The sequence below is a fragment of the Adiantum capillus-veneris genome, chromosome 4 (assembly GCF_014529385.1).
Source record: "Adiantum capillus-veneris isolate H3 chromosome 4, ASM1452938v2, whole genome shotgun sequence".
Classification (NCBI taxonomy): Eukaryota; Viridiplantae; Streptophyta; class Polypodiopsida; order Polypodiales; family Pteridaceae; genus Adiantum; species Adiantum capillus-veneris.
The window spans coordinates 119,576,301-119,602,198 of record NC_140934.1 but is presented as its reverse complement, the minus strand read 5'-3'; the positions used below and the strand labels follow the sequence as shown (position 1 = coordinate 119,602,198).

At 47.4% G+C, this 25,898-nt stretch overlaps 1 protein-coding gene across 3 annotated transcripts in view; it reads right to left on the bottom strand.

The window, feature by feature from the left end:
* Positions 1–25,898, bottom strand: part of LOC147459892 (U5 small nuclear ribonucleoprotein helicase) — a 253,188-nt gene that overhangs the window by 171,164 nt on the left and 56,126 nt on the right. For all 3 annotated transcript variants that reach the window (XM_086511073.1, XM_086511074.1, XM_086511075.1), the window contains exon 7: positions 7,597–7,914. In XM_086511073.1, coding sequence (XP_086367199.1) covers positions 7,597–7,914 — 318 coding nt within the window. The remainder of the gene's footprint in view (positions 1–7,596; positions 7,915–25,898) is intronic.

Sequence of the window (25,898 nt, the reverse complement as noted above, 5' to 3'; positions counted from 1 at the left end):
GTAGCGTGTTGGGCATCACTCCTGGCACCGCACTGTACATAAGAGGGAAAGGAAGCACTCCATAGCTCTTAACCTGTGTGACACAATGCAAAAGTGCCTCTCTCCCAGCTTAAAATTCAGCGCCCATTTTTCCCTTGAGAGGCAAGTGCACAAAAATGTGCCACTTGGCACATTTACAAGCATTTTCCCGTTTCGGGTTCGCCGCTTAAAAATATCCTGACCGGTTGCCCAGTTGACTTCGCAGCAGAGTTGTAAAATGTTCCCCTAGTCATACCGGAGGTAATGACGCGAACACATTTCTCTGCCCAAAATAGCAGTTCGCTAAATTTTAGGAGATGCTTCCGTTGGGCTCCCACTGGTCTTCTGACCATCTATCCTCATTGGGACCGCATCCCAAAATGCAATGTGGCCCAACTATCGGATACTTTCAGTTGGTAGTCACACCTTGACTTTAGGCCTTTATTGAGTTCACTTCCTAGTATCCACCAACTTGCTAAGTGCGACGGGGGGACCTATATGATCTTGCTCTGAGCCTAGACATCCTCTTGCCATACGAATTCCAATGCCGACCACTACCCATCTGCGGGTGAAACTACGGTTCACATTGGCCATGCAATGTCCGACCGTTTGCTACTTCAAGAAGAGGGTCTCAAAAATAAAACAAAACCCCTTGGAAAGAAACCAATAACTAAAGTTAGCAGTTGCCACGTCCTCGTGACATAGTTAACAATTGCCACGTCCATGTGACAGGTGGAACGCCTTCAGCCCAACTCGGTTATCTGCAAGATAATCGGCACCTGACCTAGCAGAGGAGAGGTGTGCGACCTCCTCGAGGCCTGCCTTCTATCAGAGGTGGGAAAGATCATCAACGTTCAGCTTCTCAGACGTGGCTACTGCTAAATCGAGTTTGAGACTTCCAAGATGGCATCCAAGGTCATTGCAATGAGCCCTCTGCCATCCAAGCAATCAAAGCTCATTTTCGACAGTAGCGGGAGGTACTCTCTCCTTAGGCCGGGGAAGCAGACCGAAATGGACCTGAGCTCAACAAGAACATCTGTAGCTGGATCAAAGCCATGGAGCCGCCAAGGAAGCAAGCATACCTAAGGTAAGTGTTCTGGTTCAAGACACTACCTCAGGTGTGTGGTGGTTGGCTCCGTCAGAGCGTGGAGTATTCGAGGCTCCCGAATCAATGCTCTTTTGCAGACAGATGGGCAATCTTGCGAAGGCCTGTCCAGGAAGGAGGACCCGACCCTCGACACATACTCAGCCTACTAAAACTCGCCAAGCTCAGCAAGGAGAGATGAAGGGAGCATAGGCAGGTACCCCTTCCAAGACAGGTGCCCAAGCAGAGGAGGGTTGGCTAAAGGCTCGTGGTCGTCGTCGTCAAGGAGACAATGCCAGTTTGGTGCCCCTCGTGGTCGGCGTGCACCAAGCCAGCTGCCAGCAGCGGTGGGTTCCCACGGGGAGCTGTTTCGACCCTCTAAAACAGGATGAGCTGGCGGATAGCCCCTCCACCTCAGCTTCGCCACCGATAGTCCCTCCCCCTCCCCCTCCGCCTACTGCTTGGGAACGGCTAGGTATGGCTTGTAGGATCTCGGATATATGGCAGCATGCTAACTTTGCACGGCCCTCAGACATACTCTTTTTTTCCCAATTTGACCGCAAAGTAGGCGGGGTGAATCTATCTAGGATAGATGGATTCTATGCTAGTGCACCTATGTGACTTGGGTGGTTCAGTATGAAATTTGGCAGGGACTACTTTCTCTGATCGCGCACCAATGATCCTTACTCTAACCAATAGGGAGAGCAGTGGCAGTGTTATGTTATGCATCACTCAGAGGATTTTGCTAGATAGAGAGCTCAAAAAACAGGTTGTTACCCTTTGCACCAAGAGTATGGATACACAGGGGGACGTTGTTGCTAGAGTAGGCAATGGCCTCAGGGAGCTTACTCGCTTCTTTCTCCGGGAGTCGACAGCACGACTCGCTGCACCACCCCGAGAGGAGGAGAAGTGGCTAAGTTGGGGTATTGCCTCCTTACAGAGGATGCAGGAGCAACACCCAGGTAGTCCCTAGATGGAGGACCATATGCACAGACTCGACAGCAGCTGACCACCATTGAGGAGCGGCATCAAGAGTTTGCCGACCACCGACAAGCATCTTAGTGGACCCAGGTGGGCAACAGAGTTATTGGAGAGTTTTTTGAGACGGTGGGTCCCCGCCATGCACTCGTCCGTCCGTCCCGTTCGACTCGTTCGTTCCGTCCGGTGATTTTTTTTCGGCAGTTTATGACACTTGGCAGATTTTTGACCGTTTGCAGCGTCCACTTTGTAGCCGTTTTAGAGCCGTTTACGGGCAGTTTTGAAGGCAATTGCAATGCCCATGGCCCATAGGCCATTGCCATGCTTATTGCCCAATGCACATTGCTCACATGCTCTTCCTCTAGGCTCTTCCTATTTAAGCAACCATTCCCCTTTGTTATCCAACACAACCTACAACTACAAGCTACATTGTACAAGCTCTAGCCCTAAGCCTCTCAATGCAAGCCTCTCATCATCCATGTGCTTCCATTGAAGCTCTCAAGTGGGCTCAAGCTCTCGTGTCTCCATTGGGTCTCTCTCCTTCAAGCTCCCTTGGGTGACGGGTCTCTCCTTCAACTTTCAAGCTTCCTTGGGTCTCTCTCTCTCTCTCTCTCTCTCTCTCTCTCTCTCTCTCTCTCTCTCTCTCTCTCTCTCTCTCTCATCTCTCATCTAATGATACATCATACATCATACTAGTAGCTACTAGCTACATACTACATAATGCCGCCTCCTCTTCATGAAGCCTTTGAGAAGCATTGCCGATATTTTGAGCGGGTGGGGGGCAAGCAAAACGCTTGCAAGTGGTGGTGCAAATATTGCCCAAAAGGTATGACCTCTTCCATCACCCGTCTCATCATCCACTTGACAAAGATGGGAGGACAAGCGGGGCCATGTCCTAATATCCCCGAAGATATCCTTGCGGAATGCAAGAGAAAGTATCTTCCATTGAAGACACGCAAGGGCAGAGTCACCTCGGATGAGTTCGTGTCGCCGGATGTTGATAGCTCCGATTCGGAGGAAGAGGCCTCTCCAACTATGTCCATGGCTACCGGTGCCACCGCGGCCTCATGTGATGGTGGTGCCTCCTCTAAGAAGTCCAAGAAGTCCGAGGGGTCTTCAAGTGATGGTGGCCGGCCTCCGAAGATGGCAAAGCAAGCTTCTCTTGCGAAATCGGTGGGTGGATGCTCCGGCCCCTTGTCTTTCCTCAAGGAGAGACAAAGAATCGCGGAAATAGAGATTTCCCGCACGGTGATTGAATGCAATCTCTCCTTCAACATTCTTCGGTTGGAGCGATGGAAGAGGATGATCATAGCAATTGCGACAGTTGGTCCATGCGAAGGGTGGACGGGTGTGTCATACCACGACATGAGAACAAAGAAGCTTGATGAAGAGAGGGCAAGGATTGACAAGTCACTTGAGCCTGTACGTGCGGGTTGGGCAAAGTATGGATGCTCTATCCTCTCCGACGGATGGAGCGACCGCAAGAAGAGGGGCATCATCAACATTCTTGTTTCTTGTCCTCTTGGCACGTACTTCTTGCGGGCGGTGGATGCGGGTTCGAGAGGGAAGAAAGTGACCGGGGCATTCATTTGGAAGCACATCCGCCAAGCCATTGTTGAGGTAAAACCGCAAATCGAGCCTTTATGTCTTGAGCAATTGCCAATGAGTCCTATGTTTTAATTTTTAAGTTTTAACTCTTTTTGTCACAAATGCCTCTTGTATAGGTTGGTGCGGAGCATGTCGTGCAAGTGATTACCGACAATGCTTCAAATTGCAAGGCAATGAGTAAGAGGCTAGAGAAGGAATTTCCATCCATAGTATGGACTCCATGTGCCTCTCATTGCCTTGACCTTCTCTTTGAAGACATAGGGGAGCTAGGTTGGGTGAAAGATATCCTCAACCAAGCACTCTCCATCATCAATTTCACCAATGGCAAAGTGAGGGTGCTTGCCATTTACCGCACCTACTCCGACCTTGAGTTGAAGAAGCCATCAGCCACTCGCTTTGCCGCCATGTGGCTACTTCTAGAGCGCCTCTATGATGTGCAAAACAAAATACAAAAGACCATGGTCTCCGATGAGTTTAAGGAGTGGATGAATGGAGAGTCCGCCGCTTCACAACAAGATGCAAAAGCCATCCAACGGCTTTGCTTGCGGGAGGAGTTTTGGCAAGAAATTAAGGCTCTTGTCGTTGCGATCTTGCCCTTGTACAAGGCTCTCCGCATGACCGACATGGAAGGGGCAACTATTGGGCTTCTATGGCACTTCATGGAGGAAGCTTACAAGGAGATTGAGAAGTCTACAATCCTAGACGGGGCTCCCGATGGAACACGGTATAACTACATATTTATTATTACATAATACATTCTCTATATATCTAAATTCTACATGCTTGTTTCTCTACTTAGAACATTTCCTCTCTCTTCTTGTAGTGATTACCTCGAGAACTCTCCCAAGAGAGACGACATTCTCCTCCTAATCACAAAGCGGTGGGATTGGATGAAGAGACCTATCCATTACTTTGCGGCTCTCTTGCATCCGGCTTACAAGAAGCCCAAACTCTTTGCAAATCAAGAGCTTATTGAGGAGCGCAACAATTACCTCTTTAAGGTGCTAAAAGAAGAGGACATTGGAGCATTTCTCCAAGAGGTAATCAACTATAGCGACCAACGAGGCACCGCATTTACTTCCAAATTGTGTTGGAAGCGGCAATCCTTCGTGAAGCCTTTATTTTGGTGGGAGAGCTTTGGCTATCAATTGCCCACTCTCAAACGACTTGCTTTGAAGGTTCTTGGCCAAGTAAGCGAGAAGCCTCAAACTTTTACATTTTGTGCTTAATCTCTTCAACTATAGTCTCTTATAGCTTATGCCTCTCTTGATGTGTTTTAGGATTGCTCATCGGGAGCATGTGAGCGTAATTGGTCCGCATACTCCCTCATCCACACCAAAATCCGAAACAAGCTCTCAACGAAGCAATTAGAGCGACTTATCTATTGTCGCTCCAATTTACGCATGTTGCGCTCTATGCATGAGATGCCTATGGCTCGACATTATAAATTATAATCACGACTCACTCCATTTTCTATACTCTAGTCTTTAATTAGTTTGAATATACTAATTATGTTTTCATTGTCCAATGTTGTAAATGTCAAATAGGTCAACGTGGATGAGCTCACACTTACGATTGACACTCTAAAGAGTGTCAATAAAGAGCAAGACCCTGAGGAGCAAATGATTTTTCGTGAGCTCTACTTGGAGCTTGAGGAGATTGATCGCCGGGTTTCTCGCACACGATCACGCAAGAAGGTCGTCATCCATGGAGTTACATCAGCTACAAGAGGCAGAGGTGCCAGGGCTACAAGAGGTAGAGGCAGAGCATCAACAACACCCACGGAGGCTCCTAGGACCTATGTACGGCGAGGCTCCGGAAGCGGCTCTTGTGCGGCGGCCATCACTATGGAGGATAGAGAGCCTCGAGAGCCAGAGTATGATGATGAAGGCAACCTCATTAGTGATGGAGATTATGAGCCGTCATCCTTCGACTCTTGTGAGGAAGAGGATGATGTTGATGAGCAAGGCTCAGAAGAGGAAGATGAGGAAGATGATGAGAGCACTAGTGACTAGTGACTTTACTATTTAATCTCTCTATTATGGTGTGCCACTTTTTGAGTACTTTGTAGCCCTTGCCACTTGGTCCCCCCACTTTTTTGTATCATCTTGAGTCTTGTCTCTCGAGTTTCTACTTATCAAATTTCAATGATCATTTTGGTTTATGTAATGCTCATTCTCTTTCGTCTTTGTCTTGACTCTTTACATTGTAGTATTGTAACTACTAACTTGTAATCTATACAAATGTCAAGTTTCTATAAGTATTAAGGCCTAAGCCTTAGACTTAAGAATTATTTGTTTCTTTAAATTTGAACGTACATAACGTCATCGTACATCATAAATTTTTTTAGTTCGTTTAGTACCGCACGTCATCGTACGTATACAAAACGTACGGGACCGTACGAGACCACTATGGAGACTCGTTAGGGGGTTAGTGAGCTAGCTTGTAGCAACGAGAAAAGAAAAGAGGGATGCATGTAGAGGGCAGGTGTGGGCACAAATGCCTTGCCTCGTCACTAAGAAAATGCGACAAATGCTTGAAAGCCCTCTTTTGCCAGAGGAGCTTCAGCCTTCAAGAGGCTCCAAGGGCACTCCCTCGTGGTAGTTACCCAGGAGAGGATGGTTTGACTCCCAGCTTTTCTTGGAGTACTCGAAGGTGCTTGGACAAGACCTATGTAGTGTGCATAGCATGAGCGAGGGTTTGATCTACCTCATCCCCAAGGAGGGGGGATCTCCATATGAGATTCCGCAATGGCAGCCCATCACCATTCTCACCTCAACCAACAAAATTCTTGCAAAGGCTCGGAGTTTCAGAATCAGCCACTACTTGAGAGCATCATACATGAGACTGAGACGGGCTATGTCAAGGAGCGTAGTATCTTTGACAGCATTGTCACCTTTTGGGAGGCGGCTGCCCTCGCTTGCAAGGAGAGTATCTTGTGGTGCTCCTTCTTGACTTTGAGAAGGCCTACAACATAGTTGACTTGGACTTCCTAGAGGGCACTATGCTCAGGATGGTTTTTCAAATGCATGGATCAAAGGGGTGTTTGATCTCTATAGGTGTGCTCACAGTAATGTGTTGCTCAGCAGGAGGTCGACGGGAACACTTCATGCTCAATACGGCAGGGCTGCCCTCTTGCTCCCTTGTCACGGGCTTGGGCACCCCAAGTCGAGAACCCGGCACAACACACGAGAGAATCACTTAAAATACTCCACAACTTTAAAATTTGAATCGACACGGCCCGGCTTAGTTCCATAACCAGAGGTATTGGCCCCAAAATCTAGCGCCCCTTTCGGTATTTATTTCTATATCAATGCTTTGAGCAAAGTACAACACCCAAGGGGTCCTATGCTCTCAGAATCTACACCAGATGCTCTAAAGAGCGAGGCCGTTTGGGTCTATTTATTCTTACAAGGGATGCCCCAAGAGCAGAGCCCCAAAAGCAGTAAACTCAAAAGCAAATTATCCCAAAAGCAACTTGGTCCAAAAACTGCCCACAAAGCAGCCAGCGGAATCTACGGAAATTCGTGCACTGCCACATCATCAGTTGTCAGTGCAGATCGCGGAAATCCGTATTGTCCGCAACGTCAGCATGCCAGCAAAAATTCCAAAATATCCTGCTCCCACGTCATCACCTCTGTTAGCGGGTGGTCATGCCACGTCATCATTTTGTGACATCAATGGTGATTGGATCTCTTGTGTGCTTTATCCTCTGCATATTTCCGAAAATGAGTCCCAGAGACTTCAGCCTTCACAGTGACCCCAATAGATCGTGCCTACTCTCTTCTAATGCTCCTTCTATTTAAACCCTACGCACATATTTCTGCATGTAATTGTCATGAATGCATCTTTACTTCAAAATACAAAGTCCATATATTAGTAAGCCAACAGAGAGATTTGCGACGTACCAGACGTTCTCCTGGCTTCATTTGAGCTGTTGGAGCTGCAGGAACTTTTACTTCCTCGTAGCCTTTATAAACTTTCCGAGAGGTTCCCTGTGGAAGAGATGTCCCAGAGAAGGTCCCCAGCTCATCACCCTGCCCCACAAGTTTGTCCAAAAAACCTTCACTCGCTTTTACTAAAGCAGAGAATCCTCCAACTGCTGATAGCCACTCGATCTCTGACTCTACAAATGCTGAATTTCCTGACACTCGCCGATGACTCTTTCTCTCCTCTTTGCGACGGAGTTTCTCCATTTGGCGTTCAAAATCTGTTTGCACACTAACCTGCACAAGATTTAAGTTTCAGAAATAGCTGTATTTCTTCAAAATATTGAAAAAGCATAGCATAAGCAATTTGAGAATTTCTATAAGGGCTAACTCACAATAGAACTTAGACTATTACTCTTTTATTTTAGTGAACAAGATTTGCAATTTAATCTCAGATGAGTAAAGGGGGATCAGATGAGTAAAGAAGAGTCCATAATGCATACGCTCAGTACTGGGAGATACAGTAGAAACATGAGCAGCTCAAAAATTGTCAGAACATGAACAAGACATAGCCACCTTAACCTTTACAATTAAAGACGAGTCTACATAGGGTGTAGGCCCCTCTGCTGGGTTTTAGGGCAAGGGTTTTCATAATCAAGTCAAAGGAAGCAATCATTATTGCCATCTTGGCAGCTGCGATAATCCCATTTCTAAAAGGTGGTCCTAACTTAACTCCCTTTTCAATTAATGATTGTCGCTTTGGCTTTAATGACTCGAAGACGGACATCCAAGTGGAGTAGGTATCGATGAAATGGATTTGAAGGTTAGGGTTTTAAACCAAAGTGGAAGCTGATCAGTGCTTCTGTCTAGCTCGCTATGGTAATCCTATTACTAGTATGGTAGTCCTAACTTACCTCTAAGTTAAAATAAGAATGCTCCCCAGCTGCACAATGTTTTTCTATCTCTACATACAACTTTGTTATTTTTGGTAAGAAGTATATTCCACCCCAAGATCGGTTCAGGATTTCTGCATCTAGACCAGAGGCGTACTTATGTCCGGCCAGCCACCACAGACTCCCTCCCTAGAAAGGTAGACATGCCAATCTCGGAGTCATACCAAGAATCTTCCTAGCAGCGCACCATATTCTCTCTCTAGAGTGCTGAGTTTTTCTCTTTGAACCTATATTTTATTGTTCTCTCTCGAGAAAAGTTTTCTCTCTCTAACAGCCAGGGATTGTTCTCTCTATCAAAAATTAAGGGCCAAATCACAAATTGCGTGTCAATCGACTGTTGCTTCAAAATTGCATAAATGTGCACATGTGCGCACACATAAATTTGGGATATTATGAAGCCTGTGTCTCACAACCTAAAGATTCATTTGACTTGAGAACTCGACCAAGGCATTCAATTTATCCTAGGCTACATGCTGGCGTTGCCAGATGTCCAGCAAAGTGTAACAACACCCGTCCAACACGTGTACAAAGCCATTTTACCCAAGGTGGTTCCAAAATGGAAAAACCTATCTAACAGACTTGTTTGGACATGCACGTCCTGCACAAACAAGCTCAAAAATCACCAATACAAAATCCATTAGATTCAATAGACAAACCTTGCCTCCAAAGATGTTGTGCTAGTGTTAGTCCCTCACAGGATCCATCCTGCACACATGACATGACACAACCAAACTCACACCCACACACACATAGTGAGCGGACATCAGGCTCACCTGCCAGCCATAGAGCCAATACGGGCTCACACCCGAGCCTGGGAGCTTGCAGCCAAGCAGACAAGCCTCTGCCACAAGGGCCGGTGCCCCATACAACCAAACCCACACCAACACAGGTGTGCGAACAGAGCTGCCAAGGGCCTAAGGTCCAAGTGTGGTGATAACACAAGATGTCTCACAAATGAGACTTAGGTCCTGATGTTTGGGGACGTAACACTTTCCCCCTTGTATTTAATTGTTGTCCTCAACAATATCCTCAGTTATTAAGCCCGGAAAACGATTTTGTAACAATCTCACTCACTCCCAAGTGGCTTGGAACTCAGGACGATGCTTCCACTTGATCAAATATTCGGGGTACAAAGACTTGCGAGACTTGCGGACCCTTTGATTAAGAACCGATTCGGGTTCAAGTGGAATATAACGGGTGGTGTCCTCTAAGTTCGGGACTTGCTCAGGAGGAATTACCAAGTCATCCTGCCCCAGCCATGCTGTAGCGCAGATAGTGTGTCGTGCTCTCTACAGCCGGTGCTCCTCAATGCAATGTGCGTGACGTCTCACTCAAAACAAAATGAAAACCCAAGAAAAAATAGATAACAGGTAATCAACACAGAGACACCGTAGAAGACCAGAACATATGGACTCGACTATCTCAAAGAACCGATACAGACTCTGGCGTGGCAGCACACTCAACTCCAGCCCAGAACTCACGGGTACAATGGGGGTGTCAAGCCTCAGATGTGCAGGGATGGTGCAGACGCGCTGTGTGAATAGACTCGCTACTCTAGACAACGACGCTGGACCATATATGAAGAAGATGATAATCATGACCCAACAGCTACTACTCATATGTCTCACCATAGAGAGCCACCAACGGCTCATAAATGTCAGCCATCTAAGTCTATCCCCAAACTGAGTGGTGGTGACCTGGCCACGACGTCCACTAGACCACCGTCCGTATCCCTGCCACATGTCACTACCCAGCCCAAAGAGTCCATCCAGTGTGAACCAGACCAGACAAACTATACTAATTGTGTGTCCTGTGAAAGTGACACTGTAGCCTGCTACAGGTTGCCCGCCACAAGACCGCTCATCGTCTCGGTGAGAGGAATACTGAAAAACTGTGAAATAAAACCACTAGGTACTGCATATGTACAATGGTGAGCTCGTGAATCTGTCATCCAAGAGATAGAGTTGTGGCCACTGCTGCACCACAGTGGCGTGGCAAAACATTGGAAGCTAGATTGAGGTGACTGCACTTGTGCTCTAAACCTTTTCGCCCTGGTCTGCAATGATGTAAAGAGGATCTGATGAAACCCACAAGGTATGTTCTTTATTAAGCAGTAAAGACCATCACATTGTGGAAACATGGTAGGTACTTCGGAGAGCATCTCTCACTAAAAAGTAATATCTGAATATTGCTAACAGAGCTTTGTGATGCGGCAGATTCGGATGATCGGGTTCGAACAATGCCTTGCATGCATGTATGGTATCAGCTTTGGAGAGCTTTGAGTAAGACCTAGTACTCGGCTGCAAGGAGGGAAAGTTGGTCATCCCCATTGCATGTCCTAGACGTGCAACTGTCAAAGTGTGTCCTCTGACTTTTGGAAAAATTTTCAACATTTCATGAATCACACCGACAGGTATGTCATCAGGAAGGATAGCTTCAGCTAGCGATTTGATACCCAACTTGTCCGATTGGTCCTGTGAGAGAACATCTATAAGAGATGGCTTGGGCTACTGCATGTGAAAATTTAGTGAAAACTTTGTTTTGTGTTTTGGTTTTTCAGGCCTTGCAACTTCATGACTGATCATCTTACTCATGACCTTCCTTTTTCCTTTTGGATCTTTCTCTTTATCACTTGAGCTACCACTGTTTGAGTTGTGCCACTGTGCGAGCCTGAGTTGAAATCTGCATCTGATGCCGAGGCCTTCTAACTTTCGTCAGATGGAGCACTTGACGTCATATCCGTGACCCCATGGCTGCTAGGTTCTGATTCCGCTTCAGTTTCATAATTAGCCTGCATGTGTGGTTGAGGCCTTTTCCTCAGCAACAGTTTTTTGCCTCCTACTATATCCACTGGTTGACGCTTCCCACTCTCGTTGAACCTGAGTTGAACTCATATGGTGCAAGTGCTTCTAGACCGAAAGCTAGCTGGAATGGGCTCTGGTTAGTGGTTGCCTTGAAGGAGGTACGATAAGCCCAGACTGTGCCGAGGATAGCTTGAGCCCAAGAAGTTGGATGCAGGTGACAAGCTTTCCAGCGCGATTAGCACTTTGTTAGTGCTCTCGGCTTGCCCATTTGCTCTAGGATAGTAAGAGCTAGATTTGTGATGAAAAATCTTGTAAATCATGAGGAGTGTGGAAATCAGGTCGTTGACGAAATGACTACCTCGATGACTGGTGATTTCCAGAGGGCACCCAAACCTGCAAAAAATATTTTTATACAAAAATTTTGCGATAGTGGCGGTTGTATAGTCGATGGTAGCCACCACTTCGGCACACTTTGTTGGATAATCCATCGCTACCAGGAGATACTTACGATTGCCGGGTTGAGCAGGTGGAGCAATCGGACCAACAAAGTCCAAGCCCCATCGCTCAAAGGGCAACCACGCCATAGATACCTGCAGAGGGCGATTGGATTGCTTGCTAGGCTTGGGTGCACATCGCTGACAGACATCACAAATCTTGACATGAGCAATAGCATCCCTGAATGGATAGGGCCACCATAAGCCTGTCTATAAGATTTTTTGCGTCGTGATGTGACCAGGGTAATGGCCACCTGTAGGACCACTGTGTGCATCTTCCAGAATCTGGTCTACTTCATGAGGGGAGACGCACCTGCGCAGCACACCATCTGGCCCAGATTTGTAGAGTTGTCCGCCAATCAAAGAGAAGGGTCTAGACTTCAGCAAGAGTCTTCTTTTTTGCAAGGGAGAAGCACTCTTAGGATATAGGCCAGTAGAGAGCAGATGTAACACATCTCCATACCATTCTGGGGTCGTGTCCACCTTAAAGAGATGACTATCCGAAAAGTCATCAACCCCAGTATCGGGCTCACCTGTATGTATGCGAGAGAGATGGTCGGCCATGACATGCCGCTTGCCTGGACTAAGAACTACGTCAAAATCGAATTCCTGGAATATCAGTAGCCACGTCCAAACTCTTCGTACAACTTGGGGTTTATTCAGAAGATAGCGTAGCGCATGATGATCCGTGATGATAGTGAAGTGAACCGCTAACAAGTAATGACGAAACTTTTGTAAAGGATACACCATAGCCAAACCTTCCCTTCCTGTGGTGTTGTAGTTGCGCTCTGCTTTGGTGAGCAGGCGACTTGCATAGTGAACAGGGCGATCCAGGTTGTACTCCATACTAGGCTAAGTCAACACAACACCCACAACCAGTTGACTGGCATCAATATGCACATGAAAAGGGAGAGACCAATCTGGAGCCACTAGAATAGGTGCTTCAGTTAGGCGTTTTTTGAGTTATGAAAATGCCAACAAGTAATGACGAAACTTTTGTAAAGAATACACCATAGCCAAACCTTCCCTTTCAGTGGTGCTGTAGTTGCGCTCTGCTTTGGTGAGCAGGCGACTTGCATAGTGAACAGGACGATCCACGTTGTACTCCTTATTAGGCTGAGTCAACATAGCACCCACATCCAATTGACTGGCATCAGTATGCACATGAAAAGGGAGAGACCAATCAAGAGCCACTAGAATAGGTGCTTCAGTGAGGCGTTTTTTGAGTTATGCAAATGCTTCAGCCTCAGGTTTTGACCATTGGAAGGGTAGAGTAGCACTAGTGAGTCGATTCAATGGTTGAGCCACCTGTGCATAGATTCGTATAAACCTGCGATGAGAGCCTGTGTGGCCTACAAAGCTCTGAACACCTTTTGGGTTGATGGGAGGCAATAACTTCAAGATGGCCACGATCTTCTCTGGGTCGGGAGCTAAACCTTTGGCAGACACCACATGGCTTAGAAGTGTGCCCTCAATGACCAAAAAATGACATTTGTTAGGATTGAGCTTTACACATGTCTCTCTGCACCTGAGGAAGACAGCAGAGAGCTGGGCGAGGTGCTTCTCTAGATTTTCCACTGGGGTTGAACATTGAGCACCTGAGAAGGTCGAAAAATCGTCCATGAAGATGCGAAGATGATCCGTGAGTAAAGGACAGAATATGAGACATACTGCTCAATTGAAGGAAGGTGCAGCGTTCTTTAGCCCAAACGACATTCTAATACCCCAAGGAGTCACGAAAAGGCCGTTTTAATCTGATCACCTGGATGGATGCCCAACTGATTGTATCCACTGAAACCATCCATGAAACTGTACAATACATTGCCTGCTACATCTTATAGCACACGCTCAGTGAAAGGTGTGTAAAAACCATCTGGGATAGTTACCTTGTTCAGAGCGCGATAATCTACGCACACACAAATTTTTTTGAATTGCTTCTTAGGCGCTATCACCATGCGTGATAACCACTCAGAGTGCTCCACAGGTACAATGATCCCTGCCTCTTGCATTTTTTCGAGCTCTGACTTGACAACCTCTGCATACTTTGGGTTGAGCTTGTAAGCTCGGCCTCTGACAAGCTTAGCCCCTTCAACCAGAGGGAAAGTGTGGACACCCAATTCTGGTGGGATCCCTTCCAAATCCTTGTAGGACCAAGCAAAAACATCTTTAAAAGAGTGTATAAAAGAAACTACCTGATCGAGTAACGTGGGATGCTCCCATAACCAAGCTGCTAAGAGGACGTGCTGAGGGTTTTCAGGATCGCCCAGATTCACTTCTTTGACCGGGTCAGGAGGTGTAATTGGGGAGGGTGTTTCGGAAGATGAAAAGTGAGCTGCCTCTTGGAGCTTCGAGACATCATGGGCTGGTGTTTGATCGATTGGAAACTCTGCATCTTCCACTTGTAACCATCCTGGTGGAAGCTCCTCAAAGGGTAAGTCTTCAGACACAGACATAGCAGAGTGCTTTTGAGTGGGCGGGGCGTCAGACCCGGTAGATGTTAGAGGAGGAGGTGGAACATTAGCGAGCTCATGCAGAGGAGATTTCTTCCCCCTACGGTGATGTGTTATAGGTTCACCAAGGAACACGGCTTCCATCCGAGGAGCACTTGAATCATGGTCATCAGGGACTAACACACTTGCTTCTATGGCTGGCACACTTTCTGTTGTAGGGCTTGGGACACTCGTGTCGGCCAGAGGAGCTAGGAGAGAGAGTGTTACAGGCACAAGTGAGGCTTGAATAGAGACCACATAGCACGGTATCGATGTGGTAGCTTCCAACCACTGCAGCACGTCTTCGTCAGACCGATCAAGTGGGATGGGCTACCCGGGGTCGAGGTTGGACTGTACTGACAATGAGCTGTGATGAACCACTGGATCCAGACCTCCTTCGAGTCGAATTGGTTACATGGGGGAGCCAGGCATGGCGTCATTTCCCCAATCATGAAGTGCCTTAGTATGCCGCAACCATGGTCTACCAATAAGCAAAGGAAATCCTCCCTCCACCTAGGGAAGACTGACCACCACAAAATCGAAGCTAAATGTGAAGTCTTGTACCTTCAGAGGCACCTTATCTACAATGCCCACTAGATAGACTGTCCTCTGCTCCACCAATGTAACAGTGAATGAAGCAGGGCGGGTAGGCTGCAGACCTAAAGCATCACTATACGCTTGAGAATTGATGCCCAAGAATAGACACAGTGAGACGAGGACTTTTGTAGTCGGTGAGGGGAGCAGTTGAAATCATGTAGGACTCCAAGGGCTGCACAGGTAGGTGCCCACCATTAGGCCTTGTACCAGGATACAGAGACTGGATGATGGAAAGGGTGTCATTTCGAAAATTGCATCAAGTCGAAGCATGTCGTACAGTGACACTTGCTGAAAGGTGTGTTTCAAGATAGTCTCTGCTGTAGGCTTCTCTCTTTTGATCAGTGCTTGCTCTGGTATCTTAAGTTTCTGCAAGTCCTCTACTGCTTCCATGAAAGCACCATCAATATCTGATAGAAGAGAGGTAGGTTGGCTCTTGGCACTACCTGCTGGTTTGTCAGCTACTAGGGGAGTTTCATTCATTTGTGTGACTGGAGACGGAAAAGTTGGACCGCCAGGTAGGTTGAGACCAAGAGCAGCTCTTTGTGCCCTTGTGAGCACACTACAGATAGACGTTTCCAAAGCTCATTCAGGGGATTCTCAAGCAGCTGAGAAAACACATCCTACTATGGAGTCTAAGCCAGCAAGATCGGCTTCCTCACAGTTTCATGGGCCCTCTATGGCCTCCCCCTCCCAGTCCACCTCTTTCCCTCCCCCCTTCTACCACAGCTTCCCTAGGTTCCCACCAATTGTCCCACCTTCTCAGCCTACTCAGTCTTTTCCTGGGTTTCCACCTGTCCTACCTACACACCCTACTCAGTTTGCTGCTGCTCATGGGGTGGCCACTCCATATCCAATGTACCCTCCTCATGCCACTACCCTCCACAATACACCTGGCCTCCATCTCCTTACCCACCTTTCTACCAGCCTTCCCCTCCATCATCCGACCACCAGTAGATATCATCTTTTGGAGTTTTCACCATTGGTAGACCTGCTGCAAATCTTTCAGTTTTTGAGTTTTCCACTCTCCGGGACAAGGAGCGGTCTTGTGGCGGGCAACCTGTAGCAAGCTACAGTGTCACTTTCACAGGACAGTTAATAGAGTTTGGACTTTACAGTTGGTGGTCTTTGGTCTGGTCTGGTTCACATTGGACGGACTCGTTGGGCAATGACACGTGGCAAGGATATGGTGGCCTAGTGGACATCGTGGCCAGGTCACAACCGCCACTCAATGGAGATAGACTTAGATGCTGACATTTATGAGCCGTTGGTGGCTCTTTATGGTTGTATATATGACTAGTAGCGGTTGGGTCATAGGATCTTCTTCACGTCTAGAGTAGCTAGTCTAGACACACAGCACGTCGGCACATCCCTGCAAATCTGAGCCTCCACACCCCCATTGTACCTGTGAGTCCTGGGCTGGAGCTGAATGTGATGCCACACCCCAGAGTCTATATCGGTTTCTTGAGATAGTCGAGTTCTATGTTTTGGTCTGCTGCTGTGTCTCTGTGTGATTAGTTGTTATCTATTGTTCCTTTGTTTTCAGTTGTTATCTACTGTTCCTTTGTTTTCAGTCTGTTTGAGTGAGATGTCACGCACATTGCACTGAGGAGCACCCACTGTAGAGAGCACGACACACTACCCACGCTACACCACCACAAAGGGTTTATTCGGATCCACAACCTGCACCATCGGTGCAGTAGTAACAAGTCGCTTCAATGTTTGAAAACATTGATTGAGCTCATCGGTTTATCAAACGAACGGACTGACATACGCTTTTTGCTTTGAACGCCCTTTAGCAAACGAGAAAGGGGCTCGGCAACACGAGTGTAGTCTTTGATAAATTTTTGGAAAAAGCCAATAAAACCCACAAAAAAAAAAAATTGCCTAAAAGTGCAGAGAATGGGCCAATCCACTGCAGCACGTATCTTCTCGGGGTCAATGTGAATGCCATCAGCCCAGATGACATGATCCAGATACCGCAATTCGGTGCAGAAAAATTCGCACTTGCTTTGCTTCGCATACAATTTTTCTCGCCTCAAAACACGCAAGACGAGACAAAGATGTTGCAAATGCTCTTCCAGTGTTTTGCTGTAAATTAAGATGTCGTCGAGGAACACAACAACCCAGTTTCCCAAATACGGACGAAAGAGATCGTTCATCATTTGTTGGAAAGTGGCAAGAGTGTTGGTTAACCAAAAGGGTAAAACCAAAAACTGGTAATGTCCGTACCGTGTACAATACACGGTTTTTGGGACATCATGCGGATGTATACGTATCTGATGGTACCCAGAACGTAGACCGATCTTAGTAAAGTAACGAGCACCTGAGAGTCTTTCCATAAGGTCATCCATGCGAGGTAACAGATACTTATTCTTGACAGTGACCCTAATGAGACCTTTGTAATCTACGCAGAAGCGCATTCCTCCATCCTTTTTAGTGAGAAGAACCAGAGTGCCCCACGGAGGCTTACTAGGTTCAATAAAACCTTTGGCAAGATAAGCTGCCTAACTATCTCGTCTTCCTCTTTCGGGCTGAACCTATAAGGTTGTCGAGAGACGAGATGGCTACCGGGCAGAAGCTTTATCTTATGATTGAGATCAGGCCCACGAGACGGTGGAAGCCCATCTGGTAAATCCAGCAGAAAAATGTTTGCAACTTTAGCCAAAACAAAATCCAAATAGAGCTTAACAATTACATCATGATCAGACAAAGCCTCAGGAACTTCCAATGCAGTAACATCACTTTTTGAAAAAAGAGAATGACATTGAGACGGTAAATTAACAACACAATCTTTAACCCAACAAACTGCCATTTGCACACTAGAATCATGAGACAACACATTGAATTTATTAGCTGATAGCAAATTTACATCGTAATTGGCGGTCACGGAAGAAGGAGATCCCTCGACCACATGGTACACACCATCAACTTCGACGAACACTATATGCGATGCATAATCGATAGACAGAGAAGCTGTCTTATCGTAAAACCATGGCATGCCTAAAATAACATCTACATGCTCAAGGCCCATGATGCGGAAGTCCAAGACTTGTGGTAATGCTAGATTCGGAGGTCAAGTTGCGGCACAACCTCAGTCCATTGATCACTCTGACGGTCCACATAACGAACCACATACGGATGGTTTGCGGGTGACGTGTTGAGCTACGTGCTTGTACCACACGAGAAGAAATAAAATTATGAGTAGACCATGTAGAATAAAATTGTCACTGCATGGCCATTGATCTCTCCTTTAACGCAGAGAAGATCATGCGGGCCAAATACATCCTTAGTAACACGACAACCCGGGCAGCTACGTGCATCAACGTGCAAAATCTCTAAATCAGAAAAAGACAAAGTACCTAGATGGTTGACGACGTTTACCGAGGTGGTCGTCGATACGGAGGTAGATGGCTTTCTCTTTTGCTTTGGACACACCTTGTCGCCGCGGAAGTGGTCGGTCTGGTGGCAGTCGAAACAACGGTTTTAATTTTCCATGCGAGTTGCCTTAGATTCGCCGTCATGCTTCGGTTTCTTCTACCGAAGGTCCGATGACCCACTCACGACTGCAGAAGTATTTGAACGCTTGTATTTTGACATGGAGGGACCACGGCGAGGAGTCTCCCCATCCGTCGGGCCACCTCCAGAAGCCGCCAAGGTATTGTCATAGTTCTTGGCGAGCTTGTAGATGTCCTCTAGCGAAGTGACGGGATTCCACAATACCTCATTCTGGTTAGCCGACAGTAATCCAAACAAATAAAGCATCTGCTGTAGAACCTGCAGATTCTCCAAGGCTTTCGTCTTGTGGACGAAGTCCTTGAATTCCTGTGAGTAAGCGCCTAGGGTTTTCTTACCCATCTCCAACTTGAATCGCTTCTTGAAGCACTCAATCTTATCGACTTGCACAAAGCAAGTATGAAAGACTGTCTAGAAGTATACCCAAGTCGTTGGCTTAAGTCTAACCCAGCCCACCACGCATATGCCTTGCCCTGGAGCATGATTTGTATCTGATTAATGCGTTGGGCATCAGTAAAATGATACAAATCAAAGTAGGCCGTCCATTTCGCAAGCCATGAGTCGATAGTGGTCTCCTCACATTCCTCCTTTTCCCCTTTGAAGGAGTTGGGATGGAACTGAAGAGATAAAGTGCTCATGGCCGCAGGCAAAAACGGGATCTGTGACACGTAACTCCCCAAGTTGCCTCTGCACCTCTACTAACTGTTGCTGCACTATAGCGACGAGAGATGCGTCGGAGGCGGAAGACGGGGGAGAAAAACCCTCGGGAGTCGGGACGAAGCCCATGCGTGTGTGTGGAGTCGGGAGGAGAAAGAGGCGCCTCCTCCATGGGTTGATGAGTGCTAGCGGCGCCATTCTCATGCGGAGAAGCGTCGTGTGACGCTATTGCGCTTGGATGTGGAAGTAATTACGGGAGTGTAACAAGAGCTCGCTTGGGAGATACGCCCAAGACACTTAGTATAATATACTAAGCGGGTAGTAATCAGCAAGCGAAGTAGAGAGAGCATAGAAGGTAGGGCGAGAGGAAGAAAGAAGGATACACGCGCGAGAGAAAGCTTGTGGTGACACAAAATGCCACGCTTACACTCGCCGGCGTGAAATAGATAGAAGGATACGAGAGGGGCTTAACCACCCTAGGGGTGGGGAAGGTTCTTGAGGGGTTTCACACCCAATGGATCGGTCACTTAAGTGACTTTAATAATGGGGCCATTCACACCATTTTAAAAAAATGGGTGGCAAGGTTGGGCAGTCACTCAGTAGGAAACCCTTAATGTTAAAAAAATAACGACTTGCTGCGCATCGTCCTGGGTCTGCAGACTGCGTATCGTTTTGGGACTTCGCCGCCCTGCAGGCACCGCCCCTAGACTGCACGCCGCCTTGAAAATACTAACCTTGGGCCACTTCCTCCCCGTTTGCTGCCTCACCGCCCTACACCAGCACCGCTGGGCTGCTGCAGCGCTGCAGACCAGCGCCTGGAGGCTGCCGCCCTCAAACCGCCTGCCTGCTCGTTATGCTGGTCCGCCTCCTGGCTGAGCTAGACCTGTCCAGCTGCGACAGCACTGCTGCCCATTGGCCTGCGCGTGGTCAACTGCCGAGTCATCAGCAGCAGCACAAATGAGTGCGAGCTGCCTCTTGCTGGCCTACCATTCAAACCACGCCCTTGCTCCGGAGTTGGCGTAACACAACGGTTCCCGACATCACGCATCAAGCACGTGCAATGATGAGACCACGAATTACCATATGCCGAACCTAAAACCCTCCATCTCCAGAAAGTGCAAAACATAATCCAGAATGAATAAAACACTCACTGTGATGTGCCTACGGAGGGTGCTGCCATGTCCTTGGAGTGGCAGTTCCCGAGGACACCCTCAAGCACACACAGCTCTCAGAGAGGTTAAAAAAAAAACACCCAGCATCCATGTGACTGCCTCCAATCAACATTCCACACGAATCTACGAGGAACAAAAAGTTTAAAAAGGTCTAGCAAAATTCCCACCACCGGCTGGCATGTGCCCCCCTTGCCCTTCTCTCTCGCTAGTAGCGTCCCATACCACCCTATCCGAGAGTTGGGAGAGCCTGTCACGCTGGGCCATCATGGCCCCATGAGCTCTAGTGGTTTTGGGCACGTCGCCATGTCGTGTATACGAGTAGGAAGGAGGCTCTGATACCAATGTTAGTCCCTCGCCGGATCCATCCTTCATGCACATGACATGACACAAGCCAAACTCACACCCAGACACACATAGTGAGCGGACATCACACTCACCTCCCAGCCATAGAGCCAATACATGCTCATCAGCCTGCAGCCAAGCGGGCTAGCCTCTTCCACATGGGCCGGTGTCCCATACCACCAAGCCCACACCAATACGGGTGTGCGGACAGAGCTGCAAAGGGCCTAGGGTCCAAGTGTGGTGATCACACAAGATGTCTCACAAATGAGACTCGGGTCCTATTTATAGGAATTCATAACCCAAGGGCCATGTTCACACTGGCTTTGACATAACTTCAGGCGCCCATCCTAATGTCTAAGGACGTAACAGCTAGCATGTCCACGTGGCACATAAAACCATGTTCTCCCAACTTTGAAGATCGCACATTTTTTTTAAAAGAAGATGTTTTGGGGTTGGGGTTGGGGTTGGGGTTTTGGGAAAGGGGGTGTGTGGGGGGGGGAAGGGGGGGGGGGGGGGGGGGGGGGGGGTTTTATGCTTTAAGTTCTATTTCTCTCTATCTTATGCTTTCACGTGGCACATAGAGCCATGTACTCCCAACTTTGAAGATTGCAATTTTTTTATAAAAAACTAGGTGTTTGGGGGTTTCAGGGACGCAGGGGGGGTTCACGTAACCAATTGACTAGTAGCTATTAGCTTTTGGTGCTTTTGGTGTCTATTTAAGAGTCCGTAGAGGAGGCACTTAGACACACAACACACACACAGAGGTTTGGAACTTGGTGCACAAAAGCTGAGAAATTACTCATAGAACACTTGCTGGTTTTGCCATCCACTGTACTCAAACTCAATCAATGAACAAAGTCGAGGGCACTGACGGTGGCGGTTCAGGGCCACAACTCTCTTGTACAGGAGCATCCCGCTCCACCGCCTTTTCCATCTCCCTTGACTTGCTTGCTCCTTGCATGACGTGAAGTAGCACCAAGCTCAAGCCTACAGAGGCATTTCCCCTTTACACTCAAGCAACTCAACCAACAACCTACACACAAGAAGTTTAGTGTGTTTAGTTGTTTTTATTTATTATAGTTGACTTTAAGTCTTGCAGATTTGGTAGTACACTGTTTTTGCATCTGACCATTTGTTAGCAGTGGTTAAAGCAAACTTGAGTACTTAGAACTGAATTATGTTCTGCTGGCTCGATATGGGCATCAGCTCTGTCAGCTTGGCAGAGATTATTGAAGAATGTGATTCCTGTACTTGATGTGCAGGACTGTAGAGCTACAGGGATTAGCTGGTTTCCTAGTGTTTCACTTAAATATCAAAACTATCGTTGGCCTTTGAGGAACAGCAATAGAGCCGCTATAAGACCCCATTATCTCACTGACCACCATGCTCTTCGTTATCTATTCAATAAGCCCCAACTCGCAGGCCGGGTTTGGAGGTGGCTACTTGTCTTCCAGCAGTTCGACTTTGAGGTGGTTCTTCGACCAGGCAAGCATCATGTCATGGCAGACCACCTCTCTCACGTGGATACTAGTGAAGAAGCTCCAGGAGTTAAGAATGATTTCCATGATAGCAATCTATTCAAGGTAAACACAACACTAGAATGGTATGGTGATGTCTTGTATTTGTTGTCCACTAGTCTACACCCAAATAATGCCTCTCCTCTTCAAAAAAGAAGACTACTGGTGAAGTCCAAGCCATTTACTTTGATTGGAGGTCAGCTCTACACGTATGGACCAGATGGTGTGTTGCGTTGATGCGTCTCCCCTCATGAAGTAGAGCATATCTAGAAGATGCCCACGATGGTCCAATAGCTGGCCATTACCAGGGTCACATTTTAACAAAGAAAGTATTATAGAGTGGGCTGTGGAGGCCATATGTGTTCCGCGATGCAATTGCTCATGTAAAGGTATGTGTTGTCTATCAGTGTTGGGCGCCTAAACCCAGCAGGCAAACCAACCGTCCTCTACAGGTATCAATAGCAAGGTTGCCAAGATGGGGTTTGGACTTCGTTGGTCCCATCTCTCCACCGGCACAGAGGGTTTCCTCGCTTTGGACACCAAGAAAAATAATTCTAAAATGAATTATTGGATTTATAGGTGTGAGGGTTTTTCTCACTGGAGACATCAGAGTACAGATATTTCTAAAGCGTCATTCACAGTAATGACGGGAGCACTGTGAACAGGAATATCTGTAAGGCCACCAGGAACGGGTATTTCTGATGCGTCACATGGGATGGGTGAGAGGGAGCATCGGGAAAAAGTATTCGACCATCCAGGATAGGACATTTATGATGGGATGGGTGACATAGAGCATCATGAAGGAGATTGTACCGTAAGTTCAATAGGAAACGACTAGATGATGGGTATTCCTCATACATCACATGGTGGGTGACGGGGGCATCGGAAAGGGAATATTCCATTGTCGAGAGGAAATTCCAAGCTTGTTAGAATTGTGCACAAGGATGAGCAAGCCCTTGAATGAAGATGGGTTCAGAGGAAACTTTAAGAAAAAACAGATGCTTTCTAAGAAAGCGGGTTGCTTTTCAGGAAAGCATATGCTTTCTGCATTGCATCTATGCATGTGGTTGCATCCAGGGACGCCTGGGAAGTGTGGTGCAATCATTGTTTTCAACTTATAAGGTTTTATTGAGTTTATTGGGCAGGTTCAGACCATTTTTTAAACAGGCAGGCCGCCCACTTACTTCGTTAAAAAACGCAAGAATTACCAGCGCCTAGCAGAAGTCGAGGTGATTTCTCTCTCCCCCTCTTTGAGCGCCCTTAGCTGCCCTATTCTTGCGGGGAAGGAACAGAGACCGGAGGCTCTATTCTTGCCCGGCTGCCTGGAGCAATAAAAGCACTCTCTCTCTCACTCTCAGATCACCAGAAAAGGCCAATGCTAGCAAGGAGGGGCTGCTGCAGATTTTTGCCACAAAGTCAACGCCGCCGGTGATGCCCATGGCTGCCCCAAGTGTACCGGATGACGCCAAGACCATGTGGGCAAGTTCCATCGCAAAGAAGTGCCTAAGAAGAGTGTTTCCATCGTGACAAGATGCTGTTTTCAGCCCATAAACCTTGTAGACGGAGCTGATTTACGAGAAGGAACCCAAGAACACACCTCTTCGGTGTGTAGCATTGGAAGAGAAGGTTCTATGCGGTGAGATCTCTTCTAGGGAAGTTGCTTTTCGAAAACCGAGTTGCGTTTCAAGCGTCGAGACTTCCAAGGTAACGTTTTTCTTGTTATGATCTTTGAGTATTTGTTTTCACGTGTACTTCCTCTTTGTGAGGGAGTAGGAGCAGAGGAAGGCATGAGCGTTTCCAGGAGAAAGAGCTATGAGGAACTAGAGCCACATCAGCCCAAGGGTTTCGCACCCTGAGTTTGGGAACAGGTCCACGGATCTGAAAGGGGTAGACTCTCGAGTTGGGATCCAAAAGTTGAGATTCCCAAGGAAGGACTTCTCGTCTAGGAAAGCAGAGTTATTCTACAGGAAAAGGACTCTAGAAAGAGAGTCCGAAAAGAGTTGCAAGGATACCATGCTCTGAGTCTGGAAGGCGAGATCCACATGTGAGAACCTTGGTTCTCAAGGATTCTGAACAAGTAACGGAAGTTGCTTGGAATAGAGTCTTGCCCTGAAGCTAAGGCTTCCAGGAACCATCGAGTCTTATTCTAGAACGAGCGTGGTAATACCTTCGGTTCAAGTGCTTATATAGACTTCTCCCTAGTAATAAAGATATTTTTAATGGGGGACCAGCCCATCTTCTGTTCCCAAGTATTGTGTCGAAAGTCACGCTAAACAGAGAGGGCAGGTTTGCACGCTGCTGCCCTGTACTCGTGCTGCGCGTAGGTGGTCCTAGCAATTGCAACAGACGCAGCAGACAGCATATCAGGTTGCTCTCTCTCTCTCTCTCTCTCTCTCTCTCTCTCTCTCTCTCTCTCTCTCTCTCTCTCTCTCTCTCTCTCGTCAGATAAATCTCTCGCGTCAGCAGGCCATTCGCTAATCCCGCAGCAGGAGTTGCGGGCAACAGGTTATTGCTGCTCAACAGAGCGTATTACAGGGCGCCAGCTTCTCCCACAGAGGGGGTCGCATGTAGGTTGCACCAAAGCCCGACAGGCCTGTCTGAGTCGCGAGCTGATACTGTTGGGGGCTACGTACGCTCACTTGCCCAATATCCAAAAGGAGGATATTCGGCAAAACAAATTGAGCGCTTGCAAAGGGCTGTGGGAGTGCAGATACCCGCATTCGATTTGCGGTTTATTTCTCCGCCTGGACTCAGCCAATCCATACACGTAGGAGGGTCATCATACGCATAGGTCAACAGACATCATACATTGTGTGAAATGGTAAGTGAGTCCGATACATCTCTTGAACGACAAAACATGGAAGCAATCTCCCCTGCACACGACAAGGAAGCCGTCAATGTCTCACCTGTTCGCAAGTCGCGAGCAAAGGCAACATTCATGCTCACGAACAAGCGGATGGCACAGATGGAGAGGGAAATGAAAAGTGGAAAACAGAGGTGGAAGGATGGTGGAAGGAGAATGCCAACCTCCTTCATATGGTCTTCAATGAAGGCGCACAAAGGAAGAAGGAGAAAGAGGGCCTCAACGCAGAAACACAGACACTCAAATAAGAAGTCTCAGCCCTCAAACAGGAGAACCCAAACACCGAGATACGGACACTCAAAAAAGAAGTCTCGGCCCTTAAACAGGAGCTTGCTGATAGAGTAAGCAATGGACTAGAGGAAGGCGAATTTCAGCCCTTGGTAATAAATGAAATCAAGTAAATCAAGGAACAGGTAAGGATGATCATAGAGGAAGAGAAACTGAGTATGGCAAAGACATCTTCATGGGCGGAGATGATAACGAGGACACAGAAAAAGGCGGACGAGGCCGAAAAATGGATTGAGGTCGCCAAGAAAGGGAAAGGTCAAGAAACTCCTTGTACACCGACGCTTATCAACATGACCCTCGAAGAGGAACAAAGAAGGCGGATGCAAGCATTGCATGTGAGAGTGACAGGTCTCAAGGACATAAACAATGTGGAGAAAGAGGTCACAAGCCTTACATCCATGATGGGGATGGAAAAGCCTTTGCACACAAAGGCATGGAGGGTAGGTAAGAAAATTGATGGCACGGGAGAGTCTTCCAAGGGGAGAGCTCTCATACTACGCTTCGCCTCATTGGAAGAGAAGAAGGAATTCTTGAGAAAGAGGCCTCCTCTCAAAAAGACAGGTATTTTCCTCGGTGATGACTTCACTCTCTC